Genomic DNA, 16,665 nt, shown 5'->3' with positions numbered 1-16,665 from the left:
CTGGCTCCAGGTTTTAGACTTGGTCCGCTACTTCTAGAATGCCCATACAGCAGAATTGGTTTCTCGAACTCCGCTATCTGGTCCCTTTAATATCTTGAAAATGTTAATCAAATTACCCCTTAACCGTCTAAATTTAACCCAGATATCGTTCTGGTAAACTTGCACTCCCTCCAAGGCCAACAGCACTGTGGGGATTCCTACAATGTATGAACTGCAGTGGTTCAAAATACAGCTCACTACCACCTGCTCCAGGGCAATTTAGGATGGGCAATGAATGCTGGCCTATCCACCAAATCCACATCCCATGAATGAATTAAAAAAACCTTCTTAAGATATAAGGTTCAGAACTGCTCATAGTACTTTAGGTGTGATCTAACCAGGGTTTTGAATAGCTGAAGGATCACTTCTACCTCCTCCTCTTCTAGTCCTCTAGTTATATCACTGTGAAGTAATTGATTGTCACAATCATATACTATATGGTAGCTTCACTTAGGCGACAAATGTTCTTAATGCTTACCTTGTCTGCTTTCTTCAAATTAAGCACATTTGTCTTCAATTCCTCCAATCATGGCAGTTTATGGATTGCATTAATCTCCCAACCTTGCCAGCAGTGGATGACCTTTTTAATCCATACAGATATACTTTATTTTCCCTGCCAACATAAGTAATAATCTCAAAGACCTCATTGGTCTTTCTATTCCTTACTTCCTCCATTAACGCTTTAATTTATGAGGTGGACAACTGGACTGGTCGTTGGACGCTATTTATTTAGTAATAGTGTCCACTCCTCTGAATCAGTCAGTTGTAGATTTGATTGTCACTTCAGAACTTGAGCACATAAGTTAAGGTGATGCTTCAGTGGAGTACTGGAAGGGACGCATTGTCCAAAGAGGTTTTATTTTTGATTAAACATTAAACCACGGCCTGCTTGCCTGCTCACGATGATACACTTCAAAGAAAAGTGGAAGAAGGTAGTTCTCCCAGTACACTGCTAATATCTGCCCTCTCAACCAGTACCATCAAAATCAGGCAGACTGGCTCTTTCTGTTAATACAAGATCTGCCTGGTTACAGTGTCTGTCTACAGGGCGGCACAGTCACGGCGGCGAGGACCCGGGTTCGATCCCGGCCCCGGGTCATTGTCTGTGTGGAGTTTGCATGTTCTCCCCGTTCCTGCGTGGGTTCACCCCCAAAATAATATGCAGGTAGGTGGATTGGCCATGCTAAATTGCCCCTTAATTGGAAAAAAAAATAATTGGGTACTCTAAATAAATAAAAAAATATCTGTTTAGAAAGTTAACAGTAACTGCGTGGGTTTCCTCTGGGTGCTCCGGTTTCCTCCCACACTCCAAAGACGTGCAGGTTATGTGGATTGGCCATGATAAATTGCCCTTCGTGACCAAAAAAGGTTAGGAGGGGTTATTGGGTTTCAGGGATAGGATGGAAGTGAGGGCTTAGGTGGGTCGGTGCAGACTCGATGGGCCGAATGGCCTCCTTCTGCACTGTATGTTCTATGTTCTAACCACTTCAAATTGACTATGATGTGATTTGGAGAACCCTGAGGATATGAAAAGTGATTTTCCATATATAATTTTCTTTATAATAATTTAACGTGCAAGCTAAACTCTTTTTTTCCCTCCGGTTTATTTATCTGGATGTACTTGCTAAGTCAAAATTATTTGCCATAAAATATAAATGAGGGACAAATAAATAATGAAAATACTGACATCAGACCTTTTTTTAGAAACAATAAAATAAACTTCCTAAATTCCTGAATTTTAGATCAATACAAAGAAATGGAATTTGCAATACGTTTTTCCATATCAGGACTAGACAGCCTTAACTTTGTTATGTTAATTTTACGTCATAAAGAAATATTTCAGTGAATTTTTCATGGCAGCACTAATGATGAACATGCCACTTTAGACAAGCATCCGCTGTTTAAAAAAATCGCTGCAGCCAAACAAACACAGATAATGAGAGCTGCCTCAAGGAGAATGAGAAAATAAGCTTTAAAAAACCAGGGACAAATGTGGTTTTAAAACATTGCATTGAGCTTTTGTTTGCTGTCTCCATATTGCGTATTATTCCTGTCCTTGGTTGGGGGCAAAATCAGTGCCAAGGTAATGCCATAGATGGTCGGGTGGGGAAGGGGTGATTGGGGGGTGGAGGGTGGGGTGGGGGGCGTATTTCCATCAAGTTTTCTGGAGTGCACACTGCACTTTTGACACCCTCCATCATTCAACTGATTCGAGGAATTACATGGGTGACTTTTGTGACCCGAGACTGGATTCTCTGTCGGCGGGATCCTCCACTTCGCCGCAGCGCACTCACGTCCGCAGATTTCCCAACGGCATGGGAACGCACACAATGGGAAACCCCATTGGCAGGCTTCCGAGACGGAAGATCCCGCTGCCGTCGGGGGTGCTCCGCACCAGAAAACGGGTGTGGCGGGACGGACAATCCCGCCTCTGGAGTTCAATACTTGGACAATTTCCAAGCCCAGTCCCTTTATTTTGAGGGTGACCACATTTTCTCAGCCTAGTGCCTGTCTTTTTAAAATGACATCAATAGCCTGTATCAAAGCTGACTATGAAACTATACTTGAATTCCATGTCCAGCACTGAACCTCAACATGCATTCCTTCAAGGTTCTTCATCTGAGTCAAAAATATTTGTATTTAAAAGAGGCCACATGAAACAGATAGAAATATTTATTCAGACAATATCTGTTAGCTTTTCCAAACTAATGATATGTAAACAATTTACAGACTGTAGTGCAGATAATTGATTCCAGTGAGAAATGCGTGATACAATGAGTTTTATCAGTAAACTTTCAACACTGTGCAGCAGTACAAAGATCAAACTCTTAAATATTGCTCATTTAGTGCTTTTATTTGCATTACAGTAATGAAAAATTGTCATTAAAAAAAATTTAGTTGAATTGTACTGAGACTTGTGCAATTTTAAGAGCAGGTTTTAGCAGCAGGATTCTGGCAGTTCCACAGTGGCCTTGTATTTATTTAGTTTCAGCTACAAATCAGACAATGTGCTCACTTGTGAAAGTCAACTCTCCATTCAGTAGAAATGGATGAACTTCCAAAAAGTCAAACAGTACAGGATTCATACACCGTGTAATTAACAGACATATTTTTGAAGATTTATGATGAATCATTTTGAGTTCCATTTAGCCAAGTTCTGCGAACAACATTATTTTACTCAATGGTGATTATATCTATCATATATTTCCATTAGCTATTCTGCACTCCACTATATTAAGGCTAGCACCTCTGATTTGCCTCACAACAACATCTGGATTAAAATTTCCCTTGATTCATTTGTGCATGTGCAATTATGAACAATCCTCCCTGAACTGTGAAGACGGTTGATCTCAGAAAGGTCAAAAATGCTTGCGTAAGTGAGAATAGTCTTCAGTGCAGTGCATGTTGGGTGATTATTCCGGCTGTGAGCAATTCATTGATATAGCTCTCGCTATAACCCAGCATAGACTTCAGTATCTCAACGGTGTGCTGTCCAATCAGAGGTGGTGGCTTGGGATTTGATGCCTTGAAGTCACTGAATCTGACAGCAGGACCTGTGATATAATCGAGAGTTGGGTGTTACATATAAGAAACTCAACAGTTGTGGCTCCACGTCAACTTTTTAATGACAATATAACATTTCAACAGCAAATTATAGTAAAAAAATTACTCTGAGGATGCTGTGAATTTAAAGCCATTCAATTGTTGTGCAAAGCTGCTATGAATCCATTTTCTACTTTTTTCAGCTATTTTTGGTTAGAAGTGAGTGCCTTCTAGTTTATACTGTAAAGAAAATAATTTTCTGTCCCAAAATGGTTGATCCCAAGTGAGCTCAGGTCAAAGAATTAACAGACAGAAAATGATCTTCTGTATGACTGCAGTTTCCTTCTGTCCAGTCTTTATGAATTCAGCTCCTGACTGGAAGCATCCAATCGAGGCATCAGCCCTGACTCTGTTTTGAACACAGGTCTCTCAGCAAACCATTTACAAATAGCAGCACAAACTGCCACACGTACAAAGATTTTTGCTTCCTCCGGCAGGGGTATCCAGAACAACAGGGCAAAATCTTAATATTAGAGATAGGTTATACAGGGATGGAATTAGGAAGAACTTTGTTCCCCAAAAGGCTGTGGATACAAAGTTAATTGTTAATTGTAATTTTCAGGACTGAGATCAACACATTTTTGTCAGGTAAACATATCAAGGGATATGAAATAAAGGTAAGGTTGAAATAGTTTGGCCATGTTCTAACTGCAGGCTCAAGGAGCTGAATCTACACTTGTTCTTATACATGTCCGAGGTCCATCTTCACCTGCTTCATCAATGACATTCCCCCATCATAAAGTCAGAAGTGGAGATGTTTGCTGATGATTGCTCAATGTTCAGCACCATTTATGACTCCTCGGGTATTGAAGCAGTCCATGTGCATATGCAGCAAGACCAAGCTTGGGCTGATACATGGCAACATTAGCGCCGCATTGGCAACAACCATCCTCAACAAGAGAGAATCTAACCATCTCCTGTTGATATTCAATGGCATTACCATTGTTGAATACTTCACTATCAACATCCTGGGGTTTATCACTGATCTGAAACTTTACTGGACGGGGCACGTACATACAGTAGCTACAAGTGCAGTTCAGATGCTGTGAATTCTGCAGTCAGCAACTTACCTCCCGACTCCCTGCAGTCTGACCATCATCTACAAAGCACAACTCAGAAGTGTGATGGAATACTCTCCACTTGCCTGGATGAGCACAGCTCCAACAATACTGAAGAAGCTTGGCACCATCCAGGAAAAAGCAGCCTGTTTGATTGGCACCCCATCTACCACCTTCAACATTTACTCCCTCTACCACCAACAAATTGGCAGCAGTGTGCACCATTTACCAATTCACCAAGGGTCCTTGCAAAGCACCTTCCAAACTCGTGACCACCACCACCTAGAAAGTCAAGGGCAGCAGAAACATGGGAACATCACCACCTGAAAGTCCCCCTCCAAGCCACACACCATCCTGTCCCGAACATCACTGTGGATTTTCCTACCGAGATGGGCTGTAGCGGCTCAAGGTGGTGCCTTACCACCACCACCTCAAGGGCAATTAGCGATGGACAATAAATCCTGGCTTAGCCAGTGACACTCACATCCCATGAATGAATAAGTAATCAAATACATTAGTATATTGATCTCAGCAAAATAAAAACTGTCATAAGCAACTGGACTCGATGGAAAAACAGCAAAGAGTATTGGAAAGGTGCTGTGTTACGACACCCTGGGCAAGTGCGCGGTCAATTCCAGCCCCACTTATCCCGGAGTCGCAACACAAGTGAATTAACCAATAATTCTTATAAAAATTCCCAAGTCTTTGGCCCATAGCTGCTCAATAATTACAGTCACCAGGTTTGTAAGTTGAAACACAATAGGCGGGATTCTCCCGCAACTGGCCGGATGGCCCGACGCCGGCACCAAGAGCGGCGAGAAACACTCCGGCGTCGGGCCGTCCGGAAGTTGCGGAATCCTCCGCACTTCCTGGGGTTAGGCTGGCGCTGGAGGGTAGGCGCTGCACCAACCGCCGCCGAAGGGCCACCGTGGTCCCGCACATGCGCAGAACCACCGGAGTATTCTGGTGCATGCGCAGAACCGCCAGCGTGTTCTTGCACATGCGTAGGGGGTTTCTTCTCCGCGCCGGCCATGGCGGAGCCCTAGTGAGACCAGCGCGGAGGGAAAGAGTGCCCCACGGCACAGGCCCGCCTGCAGATAGGTGGGCCCCGATTGCGGGCCAGGCCACCGTGGGGGCCCCCCCGGGGCCGTATCCTCCTGCGCCCCCCCCCCCCCGAGGACTCCGGTAGATGGCCTTCTAGCAAGGTCACGCCATGCTGGACCATGTCCATATCACGCCGGCGGAACTGGACGAAAACGGGTGGCCGCTTTGCCCATCGGGGCCCAGAAAATTGCAGGGGAGGGCGATGCCAACGGCCTCCGACTGGCGCAGCGTGATCCTCGCCCCCGCTCGAAAACCGGCGCCAGAGAATTTGGCAGCCAGAGTCGGAGCGGCGGGGTGGGATTCACGCCGCCCCTCGGCAATTCTCCGACCCGGCCGGGGGGGGGGGGGGGTCGGAGAATCCCGCCCAATTACTGTTTACTTATAACAGATTAATGGTGGAAACACAGGAACTCTACTTGCATATTGAAAGTGTTTTGGATGGGAAGTCAGGCATCCATTTGGACACCTGCGAAAAACTTGATTCAGGTGGGCAACTGTGTGCTCAGGATCCCACCAGCCCTTCAAATGTACTCGCCTCGGTTTTTAGGTGAGGAAGGGAAAGGGGACAGTTAAATATCTCCCCCAAAGAATCTATGTCATGCTTAGTTCAGAGCGAGACTTCCACCCCCATTTGGGGAGAAGGTCTCCATTCCAAGAGCTGCCAGGCAATCAAATGATTGGCGGCTCTCTGGTCCCAGCGGTACTACCGGAAGTGATGGCCATTGCCGGGACTGCATTCAGTCGCCAAAGGTGATCAATGCTGTAGCCAAATGGGAAGGTAAGTGGAGGGTTGGGTGGCAGGATGGACAGGTCAGGAAGGAGGTACAATCCAGGGGATAAGTGGAACTTTGGCACGGGTTGGGGAGAAACGCCAATGCATTCAGGGGAGCGGGAAGAAGGTTACCCAGCTGCTGGCCTGTCACAAGCCGAACCACCGAATATTGCTGGGCTTCCCCCTTGGCATCTGTCTCTACCTGACAGACAAAGGAATTGCCACGGATGGGCAGGCTTTCTAATATTTCCTCCACCATACTTGAGATTGTGGCAGGGCAGGAGAGGACAGCTGGCTGCCAGGTGGGGAAGCGCCCTTGTACAATTTCACAGCTGGGAACTGGAGAACACGGATGGAGGTAGGAAGAGACTGCGTGAGGAGATTGCAGGGGAGAGATTGCAAGGAAGAGAAAGCAGGAAGAGAGTGCAGGAAAGAGATTTGATGGAAGAGATTGTGGGGAAGAGATTGCAGGAAGGGATTGCAGGACGAGATTGCAGGAAAGAGATTGCAGGAAGGGATTGCAGGAAGAGAATGCAGGGAAGAGGTTCTGGGGAAGAGATTGCGGGAGGACATTGTGGGAAGAAATTATGGGGAAGATATTGCGGGAAGAGACTGCAGTGAAGAGATTAGAACATAAAACAGAACATACAGTGCAGAAGGAGGCCATTTGGCCCATTGAGTCTGCACCGACCCACTTAAGCTCTTACTTCCACCCTATCCCCGTAACCCAATAACCCCTCCTAACCTTTTTGGACACTAAGGGCAATTTAGCATGCCAATCCACCTAACCTGCACGTCTTTGGACTGTGGGAGGAAACCGGAGCACCCGGAGGAATTCCACGCAGACACGGGGAGAACGTGCAGACTCCACACAGACAGTGACCCAGCGGTGATTGCGGGAAGAGATTGTGGAAAGAGACTGCCGGGAAGAGATTGCGGGGAAGAGATTGCGAGGAAGAGATTGCGGGGAGATATATATTTTTTTATATTTTATTCAGGCATTTATATAAACAAACAACAAACAAAACAAATCAGAGCAGAAGCAAAATTACACAATATAATAACTAACCGGCACCCACTCCCCCCTCCCCCTCTCCCCACCCCCCCCCCCTTGCCCTTCCCCTCCTCCCATCCTGCCTACCCCTTTTAACCCCCTTATCACTCCCCTCTCTGCCCCTATCCCCTCAGCTGATAACTCAATCTCCTCAATGAATGGCTTGCACCTCCGGGCAAACCCATCAAACGAGCCCCTCAAGACAAACTTGATCCACTCAGGAATTCCGCCAGGTCACTCACCCACTTTTGGCGGCTGAGTCCCTCCACCCAAGCAAAATCCGTCTCCAGACTATCAAGGAAGCAAAGGTCAAGACATCAGCCTCTCTCGCCCCCTGGACTCCCGGGTCTTCCGACACCCCAAATATCACTACCTCTGGGCTCGGGGCCATGTTCACCCCCAGCACCTCGAACATAACGTCCGCAAATCCCTGCCAGAACCCCTTCAGCTTCGGACATGCCCAAAATATGTGGACATGGTTTGCCGGCCTCCCTGCTCACCGCCCACACCTGTCTTCTACTCCCTCAAAGAATCTACTCAGTCTTGTCACCATCATATGCGTCCTGTGGACCAGTTTAAACTGGAGCCTTGCACATGACGAGGAAGCATTCACCCTTCTCAGGGCCTCCTCACATGTCCTGGCCTCCAGCCCCCACCCCCCCCCATCTCCTCCTCCCACTTCCATGTAATATCTCCAATCGGGACTCCCTCCCAGTCCATCAGTTCCTTGCAGACATCGGACGCAATCCCCTCCCCTACTCCCTCCTTATCCTGCAGCCCCAGGGACGGCAACCCGGGAAAAGAAGACACCTCCCTCCTCACAAAATCCCAGATTTGTGAGTACCTAAAACTGACCCCTCCCCCACTACCCACATCCTGACCATAATGTGTTAGCTGCCAGTAGTATTTCATTACATTCGGCAACGCCAGCCCTCCCATCCTCACTCCCGCTCCAAGAAAACAATCTTGACCCGCAGGGTCTTCCCCGCCCACACAAACCCCGAGATCAACACATTAACCTTCTTAAAGAATGACTTTGGGACGAAGATCGGGAAGTTCTGAAATATGAACAGGAACCTTGGCAGCTTCACTGTCTGCACCCGTCCCACTAACGACAATGCAACACATCCCACCTCTTAAAATACACTTCATCTGCTCCACCAACCCAAATTGCAAATTTAACATATTCAGCTGCGCCCAACCCTGCGCCACCAGGATGCTCAAGTACCTGAAACTCGCCCCCGCCAACTTGAAGGGCAGTTGCCCCAACCTCCTCTCCTGCCTTCTGGCCTCAATTGGGAACCTCGCTCTTTCCGATGTTCAGCTTGTTCCCGGAGAACTGTCCAAAGTCCTCCAAAATCCCCATAATACTGCCAATGCCTCCCAATGGGGGGAAATATAAAACAACAGGTCATCTGCGTACATCGAAACCCTGTGCTCGACCTCCTCTCGACCTGCTCAATCCCTTTCCAACCCCTCGACACTTTAAGCGCCATTGCCAGTGGCTCTATTGCAAAGGCAAAGAGCAATGGGGAGAAGGGGCACCCCTGCCTTGTCCCATGCTGCAACCCGAAATATCCCGAACTCTCCCGGTTCATCCACACACTTGCGACTGGTGCCTTATACAGCAACCGGACCAAGCCCACAAACTCCTGCCCAAACCCAAACCGGCCCAGCACCTCCTACAGATATTCCCACTCTTAGCACACTGGGCTAAATCGCTGGCTTTTAAAGCAGACCAAGGCAGGCCAGCAGCACGGTTCAATTCTCGTACCAGCCTCCCCGAACAGGCGCCGGAATGTGGTGACTAGGGGCTTTTCACAGTAACTTCATTTGAAGCCTACTTGTGACAATAAGCAATTTTCATTTTCATTTCATTAATTTCCACCCAGTCAAAAGCCTTCTCCGATTCATAAAACCCTTCAAGCACCCCATTCATCCCCACCGGGTCCAGCAACACCCTACCCGTCCTGTCCTTCACTCTGCCAATCTCCCTTGCCACCTCCTGTGTCCTAAGTTGATGGGCCAGCATCCTGCTTGCCTTCTCCCCGTACTCTAATAATGCCCCTCTGGCCCTCTGCAACTGCCCTACTGCCTTCCGCGTGGACACCAATCCAAACTTCATCTGGAGCCTCTGCCTCTTCTTCAACAACCCTGTCTCCGGGGCTTCCGAGTATCTCCTGTCCTCCCTCAGATCTCTTCCACTAGCCTTGCCATCTCTGCCCATTCCGCTTTTTCCCTCTCTGCCCGAATCAAGACAAACACCCCAGAACCACAGTCTTCAGCGCCTCCCAAAGCATGGCGGCCGTGACCTCCCTCATGTCATTGAGCTCCACATACCCCCGGATGGCAGCCTTCACCCGTTCGCACACCTCCTCAATCGCCAGTAACCCCACATCCAACCTCCACTGTGGGCGCTGCCACCCCCCCTTCCCCCGGTTCACTCGCAAATCTACCCAGTGTGGCGTGTGGTCTGAAACCACAATCGCCGAATACCCTAAGTCGACTACCCCTGCCAGCAATGCCTTGTCCACCACAAAAAAGTCAATTTGGGGGCACACCGGTGTACACGGGAAAAGTACGAAAATTCCTTTGCCCTTGGCCTCCCAAATCTCCATGGATCCCCCCCCCCCCCACCCCCGACTCACACACCCATGCTCCATAAACTCCCTCAGCTCCTTTTCCACCACTGATACCTTCCCCGACCTCTGGCTCAACCGGTCCAAACTTGGCTCAATAACCATGTTAAAATACTCCCCATGATGAACTGGTGTGAGTCCAGGTCAGGAATCTTACCTAGCACCCGCCTCATAAACTCCACATCGTCCCAGTATCAGGACCACCGACATCCCCTCCAGCTTCCCACTAACCATCACGAAAATCCCCCCCCCCCCCCCCCACCCCACATCTACCACTATGGATTGCGGGGAGATATTGCAGGAATAGATTGCAAGACAGATATTTCATGGGAAATGATTTGGGGGGAAGAGATTGTGGGAAGCGATTGTGGGGCAAGAGCTTGCGGGAAAGTGATTGCGAGGAAGAGATTACGAGGCAGAGATTGCGGAAGGGGATTACGGGAAGAGATTGCGGGAAAGGGATTGCAGTGAAGATATTGCGAGAAGATATTGTGGGAATAGATTGCGGTGAAGAAATTGCAGGGAAAGAGCTTGCAGGAAAAAGTTTGCGGGAAGATTATGGGGAAGAGATTGCACGGAAGAGATTGAAAAGAACAATTATGGAAGACGATTGCAGGAAGAGATTGGGGAAGAGAGCGCAGTGAAGAGATTGTGAAGAGATTGCGCGGAAAGAACTTGCAGGAAAATGTTTGCGGGAAGAGATTGCGAGAAGATTGTGGGAAAGAGATTGCATGGAAGCGATTGAGAAGAACAATTGTGGAAGAAGAATGCAGGAAGAGACTGCGGGAAGAGATTGGGGAAGAGACATGTGGGAAAGAGATTGCAGTGAAGAGATTGCGGGGAGAGGTTGCAGGAAGAGATTGAGAGGAACAATTGCGGAAGAAGAGTGTAGGGAAGACATTGCGGGCAAGAGATTGCAGTCAAGAGATTGCGGCAAGAGATTGTGGCATGAGATTGTGGGAAGTGATTGCGGGAAAAGATTGAGAAAAAGATTGCAGAAAGCGATTGTGGGACAAGAGCTTGCGGAAATAGAATGCAGGAAGTGATTGTGGGAAAGAGATTGCAGGAAGAGATTGCAGGAAGTGATTGTGGGGGAAGAGATTGCGGGGAGAGATTGCGGGAAAGAGATTTTGGGGGAAGCAAGTTCAGGGAGAGATTTCTGGGAAGAGATTGCTGGACGATATTGCGGGAAGAGATTGCAGGGAAGAGATTGCAGGGGAAAAGACTGTGGGGAAGAGATTGCAGGAAGAGTTTATGGGAAGAGATTGCTGGGAAGAGATTGCGGGACGAGATTGCAGAAGAGATTGCGGGAAAAGATTGTGGGAACAAATTGCGGGAAAATGTTTGCGGGAAAAAATTATGGGGAAGAGGTTCCGGGGAAGAGATTGCGGTGAAGAGTTTGCGGGAAGAGATTGCGAGGAAGAAATTGCAGGAAAGAGTTTGTTGCGAAGAGATTGCAAGGGAATAGACTGCGGGCAAGAGGTTGCAGGAATAGATTGCAGGGAAGAGATTGTGGGAAAGAGATCACAGAGGAAGAGACTGTGGGCAAGACATTTTGGGAGGTGTTTGCGGGAAGATATTGTGGGGAAGACATTGTGGAGAGAAATTGCAGGAGGAGATTGCGGGACCAGATTGCGGGAGAAGATGGCGGGAACAGATTGCAGTAAAGAAATTGAAGGTGAAGAGATTGTGGGGAAAACATTGCAGGAAGAGATTGTGGGAAGAGATTGCGGGAATAGTTTTTGAATGAGATTCCGGGAAGAGATTGCGGGAAAGAGATTGTGGAAAGAAATTGCCGGGAAGATATTGTGCAAGAGACTGCTGGGAAGAGATTGCGGGGAGATATTGTGGGAGGAGATTGTTGGAAAAGATTGTGGGAAAGAGATTTTGAGGAAGAGATTGCGGGTAAGAGATTGGGCAAGTAGAGATTGCGGGAAGAAATTGTGGGAAGAGTGTATGGGAAGAGATTGCAGGTAAGAGATTGCGGGTAAGAGATTGGGCGAGTAGAGATTGCGGGAAGAAATTGCGGGAAGAGTGTGTGGGAAGAGATTGCGGGTAAGAGATTGCGGGTAAGAGATTGGGCGAGGAGAGATTGTGGGAGGAAATTGTAGGAAGAGTGTGTGGGAAGAGATTGCGGGTAAGAGATTGCAGTAAGAGACTGCAGGAAGAGTTTACGCAAAGAGCTTGCGCGAAGAGCTTGTGGGAAGAATTTGCAGGAAGAGATTGCAGGAAGAGATTGCAGGAAGAGATTGCAGGAAGAGCTTGCACGAAGAGCTTACGTGAAGAGTTTGCTGGAAGGAATTGCAGGAAGAGATTGCAGGAAGAGATAGCAGGAAGAGATTGCAGGAAGAGATTGTGGGGAAGAGATTACATGAAGACATTGCAGGAAGAGATTGAAGGAAGAGATTGTGGGGAATAGTTGTAGGAAGAGATTGTGGGGAATAGTTGTAGGAAGAGATTGCAGGAAGCGATTGCAGGAAGAGATTGCAGGAAGAGATTGCAGGAAGAGATTGTAGGAAGAGATTGCAGGAAGAGATTGCAGGAAGAGATTGCAGTGAAGAGATTGCAGGAAGAGATTGCAGGAACATTGCAGGAAGAGATTGCAGGAAGATTGCAGGAAGAGATTGCAGGAAGAGATTGCAGGAAGAGATTGGAGGAAGAGCTTGCGGGGGGAGGTTGCAGAAAGAAATTGTGGGGTAAGAGATTGCAGGAATAAATTGCGGGGAAGAGATGGCAAGGAAGAAATTGCGGGGGAAGTGTTTGCGGGAAGAGATTGCAGGAAGAAATTTCGGGGAAGAGATGGCAAGGAAGAAATTGCAGGAGAATTGTTTGCGGGAAGAGATTGCAGGAAGAGATTGCAGGAAGAGCTTGCGGCGGGGGGAGATTGCAGAAAGAAATTGTGGGGTAAGAGATTGCAGGAAGAAATTGCGGGGAAGAGATGGCAAGGAAGAAATTGTGGGAGAAGTGTTTGCGGGAAGAGATTGCAGGAAGAGATTGCAGGAAGAAATTGCGGGGAAGAGATGGCAAGGAAGAAATTGCGGGAGAATTGTTTGCGGGAAGTGATTGCAGGAAGAGATTGCAGGAAGAGCTTGCGGGGGGGGGGGGAGATTGCAGAAAGAAATTGTGGGTAAGTGATTGCAGAAAGAAATTGCGGGGAAGAGATGGCAAGGAAGAAATTGCGGGAGAAGTGTTTGCGGGAAGAGATTGCAGGAAGAGATTGTGGGGAAGAGATGGCGAGGACGAAATTGCCGGAGAGGTGTTTGCGGGAAGAGATTGCAGGAAGAGATTGCGGCGGATAGGGGTGGGAGTGTTGGCCAATCACAGTCATGAAATTGGTATGGCTGCTAAAATCTGAGCAGCATTTAAATATTTTAATTACTGACATGTCCCTTACGAGCAGGATACATCAGTTGATGCCCAACCCATCCCTGTTAGACCAGAAGTGGGCATGTTCACCGCACGTTTGGTACAGGTTTCCCTTTTAGTAAGAACTTAACATCCATTTTCCAGCTCTGCTGGGGGAAAAAAGGAATATAAAAGCACCTTTCGATAAACAGATATGGTCACTTCAAAGGGACTTTAGATACTCTGGGTATATTCCCTAGAATAGTCCAAAGATAGTAAAATAGATGGTGTAAGCTGAGCTGTATGGCTGGGAAAAACTTTCTAAAATAGGGTTAAATCTGGAGGGTTCTGAAAATGACATCTTGAAATTAACTTGTCAAAGCGAGCTGGGTGAAGATAGAGGGAAGTAATGAAGGCGTTGGACTTTGAGGGAGAGAAAGCACGAGACTGTGACATCCTAAATTATACGCTGAATTCTCAGCCTCGCGCTGCCGGGTGCGTAGTTCACATTGAGGCAGAGAATCCAACATTGGGAAGAAAACGGGATTACGCCCGTGGGTGAGAATTACTACAGGTATGGCATGGCACTGAAGTGGTGGACTTCACGGTGGGCCAAGCGGGTAAATCCTTAAGGGAGTTGCCCCCAAAGTCCATCCAAGGGCCACCCTCGCCTACAATGCAAGACTTGCTCACTCTACACCCAACAGACCTACCCCCCACCACCTTCCCCCTTTCCCAGACTTCCTAAATAAAGAGATCTCACCCCCCCTGCCCAAGACCCCATGAATAAGGAGATGTTTGACTGACATGTCCTGACCCACTTCAAGCCATATTAAGTGCTGTCAATTTCCAGATGACCACTTCAAAATCACTCAAGTCTGAAGGGAGCTGGAGCTTCTGGTGACGGCGGGCAGGAGGCAGCCGCACAATGGAGGGCTCCCGTTCGGGAACGGCATTTTTGGGGCTTTAAGCCCGGTCCCAGGGTCCACGGAGGCGGCAAAAGCAGGAGGAGGCACAGTGAAGGCACAGTAAAGAAAAATGTCGAGGGTGAGCAAAAAAACGGCAGTATAAAAAACAGCTGAAGGTCCGTTGGGGAGTGGAAAGGTCACCACGGGGTCACCAAGGAAAATGGAGGCTGGAGCACCAGGGAAGGCCGCATTGCTTACGGCTGAAGAAATAACTAAGGTGATGGCTGCGGAATTCGAAAGGCAGTTTACAAAATACACTGAGACAATGAGGAAGGAGGTGAGAGAGGTTTTGAGTGTGTTGGTGGAGGAGGCGATTTCCCCAGTGACGATGGTGGTGGCGAGCGCAGTAGCGGAGGTGCGGGAGCAAGGGGAGGCGCTGAAGGAAGTGGAGGAGATATTATTGCAGCATGGTGATCAACTTACCTCGATGGGGAAGGAGATGCGGAAGGTGATGGAGATTAACAAGGATCTGCGAGGAAAATTGGAAGACCTGGAAAACAGATCCAGGCGACAGAATTTGAGGATTGTGGGGCTGCCCGAAGGAGTTGAAGGACCGAGGCCGACTGAGTATTTTGCCGCGATGCTGGCGAAACTATTGGGGGAGGGGGAGGATCCCTCCCAATATGAGCTGGATCGGGCTCACCGGTCATGGAGGCCTGTATCAAAGGCGAGTGAGCCGCCAAGGGTAGTGACTCTGTGCTTCCGTAGGTACAGTGCGAAGGAGAAGGTCCTGTGCTGGGCCAAGCAGAAGCGGGTGGTGCAATGGGCTGGAGCTGGTATCCGTGTATACCAGAACTTTTCGGTGGAGCTGGCGTGGAGGCGGGCTGCCTTCAACCGGGTGAAGAGGGCACTGTACATTAGCAAGATGCAGTGCGGCATTGTATATCCAGCGAAGCTGAGGGTGACTTACAAGCTCAAGGACCTTTATTTTGGAACGGCGGAAGCAGTGGAGGAGTTTGCGAAAGCAGAAGGACTGTGGCAGAACTGACAAATTGAGGAATGGCCATGTGCCGATGTAACCTCATGACTGTATTTTCTTCTTTTTTGTTTCACTGCGCGCGGGTGTAGGGGCTAAAGGAGCCAATGTTGTATATATTTGGACAAGGGAAGTGATGGGACTTTCATTCGAAATAAGGGCTCTTTGGGGTGCAGGTGTATATGCAGGGTTTGTGGCTGAAAGGGGATTTCTGGGCTTTCCTAGGGCCGGGAAAGGGACCCGGGCGGGGGCCTCCACGCTGGCCGGTTTAAGCCGGCCAGTGAACGGGAGTGAGGTGGGTGGAGGGGCTGTGGCCATCGGAGCCTGGCAGAACAGGGTACGAGTGGTCTAGCCGGGGTGGAAAGTTGGGGGGAAGGAACCGAGGTTGGGGGGAGGAGTTTTACCAAAGGCAGTGGACGGGAGGAGTTGGAGAGGGGGGGGGTGTTTACAACTCTTGGGTATCATGTACGGTACTCTTTCAGAGGTTGGATGGCGTTGAGTGTAGGGTGGGGGAGGGAGTGGACTCTATAGGTTAATGGTGACCATGGGCGGTCCCGGACTCCTTTTTCTTTTTCTCCTTTGTTTTTTTGTTTCCACCATGGGAGGGTTTGTTTTATTGGATGCATATATTGACAGGTGGGCCGTTGTTTGGGGTGGTGGGAGGATGGGATCGTTGTTATTGTTAAGGGGATTGATTTTGTATTTGTTACTGTTTACTGTCTGTGGGTGGGGTGTAGATGTTGAAGGAAAATGTGAAAATGGAGAATAAAATTTACTTTAAAAAAGTATGAAGGGAGCTGATTGGAAAATTCTGTTTGAAGTGGGGCAGAATCTGTCACTCAAAGATTGATGTTTATAAACATTGGGCTTAGAACACTTTAGCATTCCTCAGCCATGAGGAAAGATGAATGAAGCAGAGCTGACAACTGTGTATATGGAAGCTGTCAATCACAGCCTAGTAAGGGAAATTAATAAATTGCTTGCAGCTCAAGGATCTGAGTGGGTTTAAACACAGCTAACTGGTTTTCTCTTTCTAGGAATTGACCCGTGGTGCTGCCTGTGTTTGAGCCAACAGGTGAACTGTCCAGGTGAGTGTTACAAATGTCA

The 16,665-nt window shown here is 48.3% G+C and overlaps 1 protein-coding gene and 1 long non-coding RNA gene across 5 annotated transcripts in view; one reads left to right on the top strand and one right to left on the bottom strand.

Annotated features, from left to right (window-relative positions):
• LOC140385280 (uncharacterized) overlaps window positions 1-16,665 on the top strand; it is a 154,698-nt gene that overhangs the window by 58,240 nt on the left and 79,793 nt on the right. For both annotated transcript variants that reach the window (XR_011933328.1, XR_011933327.1), the window contains exon 2: window positions 16,596-16,646. This is a non-coding gene — a long non-coding RNA (uncharacterized lncRNA). The remainder of the gene's footprint in view (window positions 1-16,595; window positions 16,647-16,665) is intronic.
• sugct (succinyl-CoA:glutarate-CoA transferase) overlaps window positions 2,697-16,665 on the bottom strand; it is an 842,325-nt gene continuing 828,356 nt past the window's right edge. For all 3 annotated transcript variants that reach the window (XM_072467242.1, XM_072467243.1, XM_072467245.1), the window contains one exon: window positions 2,697-3,593. In XM_072467242.1, coding sequence (XP_072323343.1) covers window positions 3,430-3,593 — 164 coding nt within the window. In that variant the 3' untranslated portion in view covers window positions 2,697-3,429. The remainder of the gene's footprint in view (window positions 3,594-16,665) is intronic.

The sequence above is a fragment of the Scyliorhinus torazame genome, chromosome 11 (genome assembly GCF_047496885.1).
Source record: "Scyliorhinus torazame isolate Kashiwa2021f chromosome 11, sScyTor2.1, whole genome shotgun sequence".
NCBI lineage: Eukaryota > Metazoa > Chordata > Chondrichthyes > Carcharhiniformes > Scyliorhinidae > Scyliorhinus > Scyliorhinus torazame.
Note: the sequence above shows the minus strand (reverse complement) of the source record. Positions and strands in the feature narration are given on the sequence as shown.